Source organism: Molossus molossus, unplaced genomic scaffold (genome assembly GCF_014108415.1).
Source record: "Molossus molossus isolate mMolMol1 unplaced genomic scaffold, mMolMol1.p scaffold_m16_p_22, whole genome shotgun sequence".
NCBI classification, from domain to species: domain Eukaryota; kingdom Metazoa; phylum Chordata; class Mammalia; order Chiroptera; family Molossidae; genus Molossus; species Molossus molossus.
In genome coordinates this window covers 27,265,399-27,279,250 of record NW_023425358.1, presented here as the reverse complement: position 1 = coordinate 27,279,250, position 13,852 = coordinate 27,265,399, and the positions used below count along the sequence as shown (strand labels likewise).

Genomic DNA, 13,852 nt, shown 5'->3' with positions numbered 1-13,852 from the left:
CGGAGCCTCTCTTCACCAATAGAAGAGAGGAGTGGAGAGTCACGTGGTCACCACACGCCCAATCACGTTTTCTATCCCGAAATCCCGGAGTTTGGCCCGCGGATTGACAGGGTTGGGCGCGGAGGATCGCATGATTCGAAAAGGTAAATACGGCCATGAGGGTTTTTTCCCCCGGGATCTGCGGCGACATCGTTGCTCCACACTGGATCTCCATTAAGCAATTATTTAATGAGCGTGTAATATGTGCTGAGCACTGTGACTGCTCTCTAACACTGATATAGTCTTGACTTTAAATTACTCTCAGTCCAGTATATTAATTTCATTTAAATCATCCCAGCCGTTGTTCTAGTGTTTCCCACATTCTGTTTCCTGTAATGAGCCCCCAGCAGATGCTCATGAAAAGATTACCTTTAACTTTTAATTTGTCCTCTCTTTCTCTCTTTCTCCTCTAACCCTTGGGATAATGAAAAAAAAAAAAAAAAAAGGAAGGAAGTTTTTAACGACAGAGAATATATATATATATGTGTATATATATATATATATATATATAATTTTTTTAAACGTTTATTGGTCTTTACTTTATGCTGAATTACTCCTGGACTATAAGTTTTTGTTTCTTCTGGGATATCTTTTTCTTCTGTGCAACCTCTTCTGGCTTATGAACAGTCTGCTGTTTTTCAGTAGGATCCTCTCAGTGTAGCAGGGAGAGCTCATGTGGGGGTTAATCTGCTCTACCCCCATCTCAGGAGCTTTGTTTACCTGCATGTGCTCAATGACCAGAGAATCTACATCTATAAACTCAAGCTCAGTCCTGCCTGTGTGGCTCAGTGGTTGAGTGTCAGCCCATGTACCAAAAGGTTGCTGGTTAGATTCTGGTGTGGGCACATGCCCAGGTTGTAGTCCTGACCCCCAGCGAGGGGCGTGCAGGAGGTGGCCCATCAATGTTTCTCTCTCACATTGATGTTTCTCTCTCTCTCTAAAAAAAATCAATAAAAACATTTAAAAAATTATATATATATATATTTTTTAAAAACAAACAAACAAAAAAAACACCTCACATTCAGCGTTGCTCTCTGCATTTTTAAGCATGTGCAGCAAAAACTCAGCACTTTTTTTGGACCACAGACCCTGTGTCCAGCCCCACTGGTTCACCTGGGCACTCTTACTAATTCCAGCTTTGTATCCATGGAAAGGCACACATTGCTTCTGTAAAGTGACGTCCTCAGATCTTGGTGGCTTTTCAACTATGCACACCTCTGATGGCGTGGGCAGTTTCCAGAGTGTTCTTAAAGTGAGCACGAAGATTTAAACCTCTTGATTTGCATGATTTTGTGGGGTTTTTCTGGGTCAAGTGAATAGTGAACCGTTTTCCGAGGTCACCTCTGGTGGCTTTTGGGAAGAGAGCAAGAGGATATTTTTAGAGCCCAGTTTGAGTACTCAGGTGACTCTGTTCCCTCTGTTGTTTTATTATTTAAAAAAAAAAAAAGTGGGACTAAGCATGTCTCCCAAAAATCTTACCTTTCTTTCATCCAAACCCTGGGGTGAGGGGAGGGGGTTGCTTTCAGTGTTTTTCCATTGAATGGATGAATGAAATGAGGGAGAAATTGTGCCAAAAGACAAATCCACACACACTTTTTTGCTGCCCATCACACACCCAGCAGTGGCTGCTGTTCTGTCAGCCTCCAGTGGTTTAAAACTGCTTAGTGGTGGCTTCTCATAGTCTGCAGTGTCCTTTCTCATTTTTGCTTCTCTACTTCAGTTCTGTTCTCTTCCCCTCCCCACTCTGTGATGAATTTCAGTGCCAGTGTAGTCATAAATCCAAGTAGAGAAAATTTGTAGAGTAGCGTAGTGGTTAAGGGCTCAGGCATCGTCACCAGGCAGATCTAGTCAAATCCTGACTGTGCTATTTGTTTGATCACAGGCAAGTGACTTCTCTGAGTTTTTAGTTTCTCATCCATAAAATAGGGGCAATAATATCGACCTCACAGAGCTGGTTTGAATATTTAATGAGATGAGATGGGGAAAGTCCTTAGTATGGAGAGATATGCAGTAAATGCTCTAGAAGTAGAAGCTGTTATTCTTTGTGATATTTGATGACCACAATGTAAAAATGAGCTTGTAGAAGTGTGGTGAAGACGTTGAAAGGCTTAGAAAAGAAGAGAGTTGTAGAAAAATGGTTTTACATAGTTGAAAATGGAGGCAGAGAAATGAGAGGAGGAGAAACCTGGTTCAAATTGAAACAAGCTCATTGCTGGTTTTTTGCAAGGGTACTTGAAGTTCCAGCAACCAGCAGCTACAGTTGCTGCAGTTCCGTCTTCCGCTTCACGATGTTTCCATTGGCCAAAAATGCGCTAAGTCGACTCCCAGTTCGAAGCATTCAGCAAAAAATGTCAAGGCAGATGCACCAGAAACAGGCACCCGACTTCCATGACAAATATGGTGATCTTGTATTAGCTAGTGAAGCCACTTTCTGTATTGCTGCATGGGCACATACAGCAATGCAAATTGGAATAGAATGGAACCTGTAGCCTGTTGGCAGAGTCACCCCAAAGGAATGGAGAGATTAGTAATCATCCCAGCTGGTGTAATAAAGAATTGTTTCAAAACCAACTCATAATTGATGCCAAGTGAAAGCACTGTGTACCCATTAAAATATGACATGATTGGAGAAATAAAGTACATTTGAAACTTGAAAAAAAAAAAAGAGCTCATTGCTTCAGGCAGGGTAGAACAGTGGCTAAGAGTGTGTGTTCTGTTACTAGATGCCTAGCACTGGGCAAGTGACCTCTCCTGTTGAGCCTCTGCTTAGAAAAGTAGGATTTGCTAATAGTGTCAAAACCTCGTAGGGTTGATCAGAGAACTTTGAGACATGAAGTCTTGGCACAGAGTAAAATCATCAGTGGTTGTTAATTACTATTCAGGTCTCATGGTGCTCACTTCCTGGAAATATCCATGTGATTCAACTTCCAAGGCTGGAAGGAATAATGCTCACAAAGGATTAGGAAGAGACTTAGTCATGTTGAATAGAGAATAAAACAGTCTTCAAACATGAGGCCTTTCACCAAGGATCTTTACTGGAGGGCACAATGTAAGGAGAAAGCTGTAGGGTAGATGCTTTTATAGAGGCACTATTGAGTCTTAACAGTACTTCTTGGTGTCCAGGTCCTTGTGCTCCTTGTTGTATGGGGCCTTTGAAAAGCAGATGGCAGCATTGCGGTCACAGTTGCAGATAAAGGCCTGGCAGGGTTTATTTTTGCCTGGAAAAGAGCAAGAGGAGAGGACTGAGCCAAGGTGGATCCGGCTTTGTACAACCCAGGGGCAGGAAAAATTAACTGTAATAATTCAGTGGCCATTCCATCGGTGCAAATTTAGGGCTGACAAATTACACAATTAAAATATCAGAATTTCAGATAAAGAGTGAATGCAATGTTTGGGACATAGACTAAAAAAATTGTTCGTTGTCTATCTGAATGAGAGAGAGAGAGAGAGACATTGGTTTGTTTTTCACTTATTTATGCATTAATTGGTTGATTCTTGTATGTGCCCTGGCCAGGGATAAAAACTGCAACTGTGGAATATGAGGATGATGCTATAACCAACTGAGCTACCTGGCCAGGGCTGGATCCTACTTTCTATTGCAGAGATAGAAAATAAAGAAGAAACTTGCCCTGGCCGGTTTGGCTCAGCGGTTAGAGCATCCGCCTGCGGTCCGGAGAGACCCGGGTTCGGTTCCCGCTAAGGGCATGTACCTCGGTTGCAGTTTGTCCCCGGCCCTGGTTGGTCGTGCGGGTGGCAGCCACTCGATGTGTCCCTTTCACATCGATGTTTCTCTCTCTCTCTCTCTATCTCTCTCTCTCTCTTTCTCTTCCTCTCTCTCCCTCCCACTCCATCTGTGCAAAAAATGGAAAAATGTCCTCGGGTGAGGATAAAAAAAAAAAAAAGGAGAAGAAGAAGAAACTTAACTATATCAGATTTTGATAAATGTTTTGGAGAAAATAAAGCAGAGAGAAAAGATAGAGAATGGTGGAGAGATGGAGGGAGTATGTATGTGATTTAAAAGAATGTGGTGAGTCCAGCCAGTGTGGCTCAGTGGTTGAGCATTGACCCATGCACCAAGAGGTTGCCTGTTCAATTTCCAGTCAGGGCACATGCCCAGGTTGTGGGCCCAATCCCCAGTGGGGGGCATGCAGGAGGCGGCCAATCGATGTTCTCTCTCATAGATGTTTCCATCTCTCTCTCTCTCTCTCTCTCTCTCTCTCTCTCCCTGCCTTCCTCTCTCTCTAATAATAAAGCAGAGAGAGAGAGAGAGAGAATGTGGTGAGGGAAGACCTCACTGAGAAAGTGACTGAAGAATGACCTAGAATGAGGGTGTGACCCACAGCTGGGAAGTATTTCATGCAGAAGGAACGAAGGATTTGGGGTGAGGGTTAGGGGCATGTGGCTAGCCACAATTCAAATGATATAAACCTTATTCCAAGGGGAAGAGCAAAAATGAACATGGAGTCATGACGCTGTTAATTTCTTATGGTGGTAGGATTCTGGATAACTTTTGTCTTGGCACTTCTGGACTTGAATAATGGTTATTCTGATGTTGTTTGTACAGTTGCAACAATATCTTTCATTTCTCTGACTTGTCTGCTCTTCAGAACTGCCTTCAATGAGGGACGCATTTCACCGTGAGTGCTGCATAGCTTACTGGTCAAAACCAGAGACTTTGCAATTAGAAGCAATTGAGTTCAAATGCTGGCCCTGTCACTCATAAGCTCTGTGATTTGAGGCAAGTGACTATTTCTGAGCCTCAGCTTCCTAACCTGGAAAATGGGGTTAATAAAACCTACCTCACACACACTCCTCATCTAGTACCTGACATGTAATAAGAACCTAATAAATGCTAGACCTGAGCTCTTTTTATGAAATAATAAAGCAGTATAACATGGCAATTAAGAGCAGAGGCTTTGGAGTCATACAGACCTGTGTTCAAAAACCAAACACCACCATTTACGAGTTGTGTGCCCTTGGGCAAATGGCTCAGTCAGCCTCCTGAGCCTTAGTTTCCTCATCTGTAAAGTGGGGATGATAATGGTACACTTCCTGGCACCAAGAAAAATGATCAATAAATGGTAGCTATTATTAATATTATGTCCCCTCCTGCCTACTGAGGGCCTGCAAGCCAACAAGGGGGTAAACATACTGTTGCAGGTAATCTCTGAGCCAGAGCACGAGTATGAGTAGCTTTTGGTGTAAGGGTTGTCCAGAAGGAATTTGCAGCTTTCTTGCTTCTTGGCTTGCTCGTAGCATCGGTCGTGTGTCTGGCAGCACCTGCGGAGGGGAGCAAACAGAGCTGAGGCAGGAGCAGATGCCAGGGCAGCAGGGCAGCCTGCACCTGCAATGTCAGGAACAGGTGGGGACGTTTTAGCTGACATGCTCCGGGAGATTTTGATTTTGTGGCTTGAAGAAATTTAAGTCCTCTTATCATGTTTATTGAAGGCGATTTAAAAAATGGTTGCAGGAATACTGTGCGATTGTATCTATTCTGAAGATGACCATGGGGGTCGTTGCTGTGATGTTTTGTGTTGCAATGTTCTGCCAGTAGAGGGCAGCAGCACTCACTACCTCACATTTGCGACGGTCCGCTTTCCACTCCAATTAGAGAGCTTTGGATTCAGTCCTCTTGGAACACGTTTACATGACAAGAGGTGAAAATATGTTATCCTTAGCAAATGTACAAATCCCCTTTCTGAGCCTCCTCCTAAAATCCTTGGCTTGTGCCATACCCCCTTCCTCTCCCCCCCAGCCCTCCACTCTCTGCAGATCTCACTCACTTGTCCAGTTCATCCACAGGGGTACCGGATCCACCCAGGCCACAGTAGCAGCCGTAGTTGTTGTAATCTTTCAGGGGGTCGCTGTCGGGGATCGTGCACTTGATCATGTTGCGGAACTGCCACACTGCCCGCGTGTTAAAGCCGCCCTCCGCGGCACACGCTGCAAGAAGACACAGCCAGAGTTCAGATTGGTCCTGGTTGGCTCTGCCAGTGTCCCAGGGCCCCCACTGCCTGCCTGCTCTCTCAGGCCTCACGCTGACCCCTCTGACCGCCAGCAGCTGCCTCCTAGGAGGAGAGCTGGACACAGAAACCTGGCAAGTGACTATGGACTTTTTTTTTTTTTTTTAATCCTCACCCGAGGAAGGACATTTTTGCATTTATCTTCAGATAGAGCGGGAGGGAGAAAGAGAGAGAGAGAAACATAGATGTGAGAAAGACACATTGACTGGTTGCCTCCCACATGACCCCAACCCGGCTGGGGACAAACTGCAACCAAGGTTATGTGCCTTAAGGGAACCGAACCTGGGACTCCGGTCTGCGGGCCAATGCTCTAACCGCTGAGCCAAACCAGCCAGGGCACCTATGGACTTTTTGGTGAAAAGTTTAAAAATTTAAATCCACGTACCAGGCAGGTAGCTCATTTGGTTAGAGTATTATCCTCATATGCTAAGGTTGCGATTTCCATCCCTGGTCAGGGTACATACAAGAATCAACCAATAAATGCATAAATAAGTGGAACAAAAAAATTGATGTTTCTTTCTCTCTCTTTCAACATACAAATCACTATTTTAAGCCACTTAAAGTATACAATTCAGTGGGGTTTTTTTTTTTGTTTTTTTTTTCTTGGTATGTGCCCCTGGCGGGAACCGAACCCGAGACTCTCTGGTATGCAGGCCAACGCTCCAGCCGCTGAGCCAAACCGGCCAGGGCCAATTCAGTGGTTTTTAATAAGTGCACAGAGTTGTGCAAATATCACCACTAATTCCAGAACATTTTTATCATCCCCAAAAGAACACCCTGTATCAATTACCGAAAGCTTCTCTTTCCCCTGCACCCTTCTGGTAACCACGGTTCTGCTTTCTGTCTCTATGGATTTGCCTATTCTGAACACTTCATAGAAATGGAATCATACCATATGTGACCTCTTGTGACTGGTTTCTTTCACTTAGCATCATGCTTTTGATGTTCATTTGTGTTATAACATGTATTAGTACTTCTTTCCCTTTCATAGCCGAATTATATTGCACTGTACAGATAGGCCACATTTTGTTCACTCATCAGTTGATGGACATTTGGAGTGTTTCCACTTTTGCATTATTCTAAATAGTGCTGCTATTAACCTTTGTGTACTAGTTTTTGTGTGAATGTATGTTTTCAATGGGGATGGTTTTAAACTATCTCCACTATTTATTCAACAAACATCGAGTGAGCACCAACGATGGGCCAGTGACTGACCTAGGAGCTTGAGATACATCAGTGAACAGATAAAAAATCTGTAACCTCAATGAGCTTAGATACTAGTGGGGAAGAAAACCAATAAGCAATAAATGTTAAAAAAAAAAAAAGGAGATCAGATATTGTGTTAGAGGGTGGAAAAAATGGAGCAGGGTAAGAAGAATCTAAAATAGGGGGGTGAAAGTGGGGGGTTGAGGTGGAGCAAGAGTGTAAGGAATAGTGAGGAGGCCTTTGTCGCCTCCCATCCTCCACAGGACAACCTCTTTTTCTGCCTCAAGGCCCATGCACCTGCTGTACCCTCCGCCTGGCACACTTGTTATCTCACTTTTCAAAAGTCTGGAAGATCTTGGTTTATTTATTTATTTGCACCCAAGGACATTTTTTCATTTTTTGTTCAGATAGAGCAGGAGGGAGAGAGAGGAAGAGAGAGAAACATCGACATGAAAGGGACACATCGAGTGGCTGCCACCCCCACAACCCAACCACAGGGCTGGGGACAAACTACAATCGAGGTACGTGCCCTTAGTGGGAATCAAACCCAGGTCTCTCTGGACTGCAGGCCAACGCTCTAACCGTTGAGCCAAACCAGCCAGGGCTGGAAGATCTTCTTTTAAAAGGCACCTTCTCAAAAAGGCCCTTCCTGACCATCCAAGCTAAGTGGCTTCTCTGCTATCACTTTTCTTCCTGTTCTTTGTTTCAGAGTACCTCCCACAATCTATTTACTTAATGCTTCCTTCTCATAGGACCAGAAGCTCAAGGAAGGAAGGGAAAAGCTAAAAAAAAAAAAAAGTTTTAAAAGTCTGCCTCTGGCCGAGTGTTTGCCCAAACCAAGCACATGGTTTGCTATCCCAGATGCAGGGAAGCAGGGTCCCTTCACCCCATTTGTGGAGCCTTACCCTGTGAGATTTGGTGTCCTAAAGAGAAGATGGCATGAAATGATTTTGGGGTCCCATTTCAGTCAACCACTACTGTTGCCTCTTTGCCCTCTGCCTTGCCCTTCCTTTCCTTGGTCTGTGACGCTGGAGTGGTTCCATGTGCTCAAACCCCAGGGTAAAGGAAGGGTGGCAGCGGGTCACTTTCCCCTACACACAGCCTGCATGCGGCAGCCAACAGAGGCTGTGTCCAGGAGCAGAGACCTGGAGCCTGCTCAGACGGGAGTGGCCTAGCTATGATGGCCCGTCTCCAGACCCCGCTCCTGCTTCCCTGCTTTCTCTCTCTGATCCCACCAGCTCTGTCTTTGCAGAGGCCAGACCTGCATAAAGCGACTATGTGTGTGTTCCTCGGACAGAGAGCATGGCCGATTCATCTTAGTTTCCAGTCTCAACCCGGAGCCTGATACCTTGGTGGCTCTGATACCATCAGTGTTGAATGAATGAATGAACGATGGATGAATAGGGTGGGATTTGAATCCCAATGTATCTGATTCCATTTATTCATTCAATCGGTGGTGCAAACAGCACTGTCTCTGCTCTCCTGGAGCCCATGTGGGTGGGGGTGGGGTAAAGAAAAGAATCAACGAGATACAAATTGCAAACAAAGGTGGGTTCTGGGAAGATGGGACCTTGTACCCGGATGGGCAGGATGGGTGGGCCTTTTTGAGAGGGGATATCTGAGTTCAGATCTGAAGTTTGAAAGGTGCAAGCTGGGGGAGGGGGTGGCGGAATTTGAGGGAATCCCAATATGGGAGCTTTTAAGCCCCACAGGGAGCTCTGAATAAAGACTCCAGGTCTGGCCAGCCTGTGACCTGTAGCCCCCATTCCAGAGGAGTGAGATCTTAGCCCAAGTGGATGGAGCTGGAAGGACTCGCCTACCTGTGAGCAGAACGGCCAGCACGAGGAGTTTCATCCTGTCCTGAAGTGGGTGAGTGAGAAAGGACTGACAGCAACTGAGGCCTCCCTCCTTATAGTCACTCTGAGGCCCCAAGATAAGGTGTAGTGTTTGCTTTGCTCCCTGCCGACTTTGGGTTGTCCTTGAGTCTGTCTGCTTTGGGTGACGGGACAAGGAAGCTCTGCCAGCGAGGTCATGGAAGAAGTGTATGTGTTGGTCATCAACACTTTGTAACAAAAGGGGTTATTTCTGGAGTCACACAGCTTGGGATCTTGACCCTCATACCTACCCCTTGGCACTCAGCCCAGCTTCATTGTTGGGGGGTCGAACAACTTGGAGAAGGAGGACAGGGGGGAAATGTCCACTGCCTCCATATCTTCTCACGTGCCTGGTTCTGAGCTGTGGGGCCCGTTGAATGGCGCCATCAATCACACACTTTGCAGGTGAGGAAACCGGTCCAGAGAGGTGAAGTAATTTGCTCCAGGTCACACAGCTAGCAAATGGCAGCGTGGGGACTCAAACTTAGTTATGTTTGATTCTAAGGCACATGTTTTATTCCCCACTCCCACTATATCAATACCAGCCTCCTCCCACATTTTCCACTGTGAGTTTGTAAGAAAAACCCCAAAGAAACCCCCCAAAGACTTATAGAATAAAAAAGGGGTTTCAGAACTATCGTATCAAATGTCTATATAACATTGGCGGGGGGGTGTGAAATTCACACAGCATAAAATTAACCGTTTTATTTTTTATTTTTTGGCACGTGCCCCTAGTGGGAACTGAACCTGGGACTCTCTGGTCTGCAGGCCGTGGCTCCAACCGCTGAGCCAAACCGGCCAGTGCTAACCATTCTATTTTTAAAGTGAATAATTCAGCAGCATTGAGTACGTTCATGGTGTGGGGCAACAATCACCTCGGTCTAGTTCCGGAACATTTTTATCCTCCCCAGGCAACCACAATCTGCTTTTTGCCTCTATTGATTTACTGATTCTGGATATTTCACATAATGTGTCATATTTTATCATTGGTTTACTTGCTGTTTTCCCACTGAATTCCCATGTGATCTCTGCAGCGGCCCTGTGTTATTTTATTTATCTGTTCATTTACTTATTTTTCTTGAGCAGAATTCCCACATACCCTCCAACTTACCCTCCCCCTTCCTCCTCATAGTTTCACCTATTAATATCTTATCTCAGTGTGGTACATTTGTTATGATTAGTGAACTAATATTGATATATTATTATTATCAAGTGTAGTATTAATAAACTTAAACCCATGGCTTATTTGTGTTTCCTTAGCTTTCACAAAATGTTTTCTTTCCTGTTCCAGTATCCAATCCAAGATAGCATGTTTCCATCGGCCCCGCTTGGCCTGTGGCAGTTTCTCAGACTCCCTTGTCGCTGATGACCTTGACAGCCTGAGGACAGTCAGGTGTTGCAGAGAGACCCCTCTATTGGAAAGTGCCTGATGTTCGACTCATGATTAGGCTGGGGGGTGGGTATGGGTTTCGGGGAGGTAGGTGACCGAGGTAAAGTGCTATTTGCTATTTTCATCACCTGGCCACTTTACGTCGAATCATCTCTTAGCCTGGATGCACCTAGGCCACTTTCCAGATGAGGACACGGAGGCTCGGCTGAGGTAGAACCAGAAACGGCCGTGTCTAGACCTGAACCCAAACCTGCCACATCCCACTGAACCATTTCTCTCCATCCTGGATGAGGTTATATGGTGTGTGCATCAGCGCAGAGTCACGGGCCTAATCCTAACCCTGTGGCCTCTGCTCACTTGCTCCAGGACTCCATCTCTGTACTTTTCCCTTGAACATGCACCAGGGTCGAGAAAGAAGAAAAACGTCTGGAACGGCTTCCCTTTTTCATCTCAAGGCCACGAGTCCCAGGGAAGGTCCTTCAGTAACGAGGCAACACCAAACAGCATTTAGTAAGCAGATGGGGAAACTGAGGCCCTGAAAGGGGAAGCAATTGATTTGCTTAGGCCTGATTCTGCCCCCATTTGACCCATGTTTTTCTCATTTTTATCCCCCTGTCTCTACATCTGTCCAGTATGGCAGCCATTAGCCACAAGGGGCTATTTCAATTCATTGCAATCAGATAATATTAAAAATGCTTTCTCGGTTACACTAGCCGCATTCCAAGCGTTCAGTAGCTACCTGTATGTGGCTAGTGGCTGTTGTAGTGGACAGCACAGGTATAGAATGTTTTCATCATCACAGAAGGTTGTATTGGACAGCGGTTCAGGATGTCACAGAGCCTGTCTCGGTGCCAGCGCAGAGGCGATGGGGGCTGTGAGGGTCACTGGAGGGAGAGTAGGCGAGCTCAGAATCCCACATCAGCTGATGAATGGTTCTACCCTCCAGCCTCCCGAATGAGCGAAGGCTGCCCCAGGAACGGGAAGGCTTGGCTGGCAAAATGCTAAGTTCCTCTTATGTGGGTCCTTTGGGGTCAGAATGAAACAGGACCACGCACTGCTCTTCTTGGGGACGGTGTGAGAAAGAAGGCTTAGCTCCTGCTACAAAATCCTCTAAGGCTAACAGTATTAACTACCATTGTAACTGAATGCTAACTTGATTTCAGGTCCCATGTTAAGAACTTGGCACAAACCTCTGAGGTAGGTCCAATTGCAAACTCTATTTTACAGAGATGATGACTGAGGCTCAGAGAGGTTACGGAACTCGCCCAGATGTCACACAGCAGGACCAACACATGAGCTGGATCTGATCATACGACAATACCACCTCATGACAAGGAATTGTAGCAGTGAGTGGGCGCTTGGAAAGTCCCTGGAGGCCAGAGGAGGTTTAGTCTTGTCCACTTCCCTCCTTCTCTCCCCATCCCCCAGCCAGCTGGAGGCTTTCCGTAAAGGCAGGCTGCACAAATTCCCACATTTGACTGGAGCTGGGGCTTAGGCAGAGCACCTGGTGGGGGGAGGGTCAGGCTGCTACTAGAACTTTCTCCTCCTGGAAAGAGACCTGCGAAATGTGACAATCCGAAGCTCTGCAGGGGACACAGAGGTGGCAGAGGAATGGACCCAGCAGATCACTGGGGAGCCCACCAAGCCCCTACACTCCTTGTACCGTGACCTTCTGCTACCCCAGATTCCAAGCACAGGTGTGTGTGGCAAAGCCCCTCCCAGCCTGGGAAAAACACACTCTCCAGTGGAAAAAATAGCTCCTCGGCTCCTTCAGGTGACAGCATACCCACACCAGCAAGGTCATGCTGACGCAGCCTCTAGAAGACAAGACTCTTGCTTCCAGGAAAAGCTTAGAAGCAGCTACCATTTGGTGAGTGCTTCTATATGCTTGGCACTATGCTAAGGGCCTCAGATACGTTGGTTTTCAGCCTAACCACAGTCTTCTGGAATAGCTATTCCTGTTTCATCATCTTCCCCTTTTTACAGATGATAAAACAAGTTCAGAGAGCTTAAGTAAGTTGCTTCAAGTCACACAGCTTGGCCCTGGCCAGTTCGGCTCAGCAGTCAGAGCGCCGGCCCTTGGACCAAAGGGTCTCAGGTTCGATTTCCGGTCAAGGGCATGTACCTGGGTTCCAGGTTATGTGCCTCTGACTAGGAATCAGCAGGTCAGTGTGCTAACCGCTGAGCAAAACCGGTCAGGGCTTTGCATGATTCTGTATCCTGCAACTTTGCTGAATTCTTTTATTAGTTCTGTGTGTGTGGAATATATATATATTTTTTTTACATATAAGACTATGTCATCTGCAAACAGATAATTTTACTTCCTCCTTTCCAATTTGGATAGCTTTTATTTTTTTCTGGCCTAATTACTCTGGGTAAGACTTCCAATACTATGTTGAATTGAAGTGGCCGGACTGGGTATCCTTGCCTTGCTTCTGACCTGAGAGAAAAGGCTTTCAGTAGGAATTTTATTTATTTATTTTTTAAATATTTTTTCTTTCTTGATTTAGACAGAGAGGAAGGGAGAGGGAGAGAGAGGTAGAAACATCGATGAGAGAGAACATCGATTGATTGGCAGCCTCCTGCATGCCCCCCACAGGGGATTGGGCCCACAACCTGGGCATGTGCCCTGAATGGGAATCGAACTGGCGACCTCTTCTTGGTGCATGGGTCAACACTCAACCACTGAGCCACACCAGCCAGGCTCAGTAGGAATTAAAAAAAAAAAGTGCCCTGGCTGGTTTGCTCAGTGGTTAGAGCGTTGGACTGTGGTCCAGAGACCCCAGGTTTGGTTCCCGCTAAGGACACCTCGGTTGCAGGTTGTCCCCAGCCCTGGTTGGGTCGTGCGGGTGGCAGCCACTCGATGTGTCCCTTTCACGTCGATGTTTCTCTCTCTCTCTCTCTCCCTCCCACTCTATCTGAACAAAATATGGAAAAATGTCCTCAGGTGAGGATTAAAAAAAATAATAATAATTATATATATAGATAGATAGATAGATAGATAGATATAGATATATATGACTGCAGCTCTGGCTGGTTTGGCTCAGTGGTTAGAGTGTTGGCCTGCAGACCAGGCTTTGGTTCCCACTAAGGGCATGTACCTTGGTTGCAGTTCATCCCCGGCCCTGGTTGGGGTCATGTGGGTGGCAACCACTCGATGTATCTCTCTCACATCGATGTTTCTCTCTCCTTCCAGCTCTATCTGAAGATAAATGCAAAAGTGTCCTGAGTGAGGATAAAAAAAAAAAAAAAAAAGACTGCAACGCCATGATCATACCTAACAAAAATAAGACCATTTTCAGAGGCCTTTGTCTCAAAAC

The 13,852-nt window shown here is 45.9% G+C and overlaps 2 protein-coding genes across 2 annotated transcripts; one reads left to right on the top strand and one right to left on the bottom strand.

The window, feature by feature from the left end:
* Window positions 1–2,282: 2,282 nt before the first annotated feature.
* Window positions 2,283–2,662, top strand: LOC118640230 (cytochrome c oxidase subunit 7B, mitochondrial-like). The gene has a single exon (XM_036277134.1). It carries the CDS (start codon window positions 2,328–2,330, stop codon window positions 2,526–2,528), a length of 201 nt encoding a protein of 66 aa, XP_036133027.1. The 5' UTR covers window positions 2,283–2,327; the 3' UTR covers window positions 2,529–2,662.
* A 476-nt stretch (window positions 2,663–3,138) lies between these two features.
* On the bottom strand, window positions 3,139–9,122 carry PLA2G1B (phospholipase A2 group IB). Its single transcript, XM_036277133.1, has 4 exons — window positions 9,089–9,122; window positions 5,823–5,982; window positions 5,192–5,319; window positions 3,139–3,257 (listed from the first exon to the last, which is right to left on the bottom strand). Exons 1-4 carry the CDS (start codon window positions 9,120–9,122, stop codon window positions 3,139–3,141), a joined length of 441 nt encoding a protein of 146 aa, XP_036133026.1.
* Between the last annotated feature and the right edge of the window lie 4,730 nt (window positions 9,123–13,852).

What these genes read in the sequence shown, in the direction of transcription:
- LOC118640230 (XM_036277134.1), top strand. Translation starts at nt 2,328, where the DNA reads ATGTTTCCATTGGCCAAAAATGCGCTAAGTCGACTCCCAGTTCGAAGC.
- PLA2G1B (XM_036277133.1), bottom strand. Translation starts at nt 9,122, where the DNA reads ATGAAACTCCTCGTGCTGGCCGTTCTGCTCACAG. An exon ending in CCTGTGGATGAACTGGACAA is followed by an intron (nt 5,320 to 5,822) that starts GTGAGTGAGATC and finishes TCCCCTCCGCAG; the next exon opens with GTGCTGCCAGACACACGACC. An exon ending in CTCAGAGATTACCTGCAACA is followed by an intron (nt 3,258 to 5,191) that starts GTATGTTTACCC and finishes GCTCTTTTCCAG; the next exon opens with GCAAAAATAAACCCTGCCAG.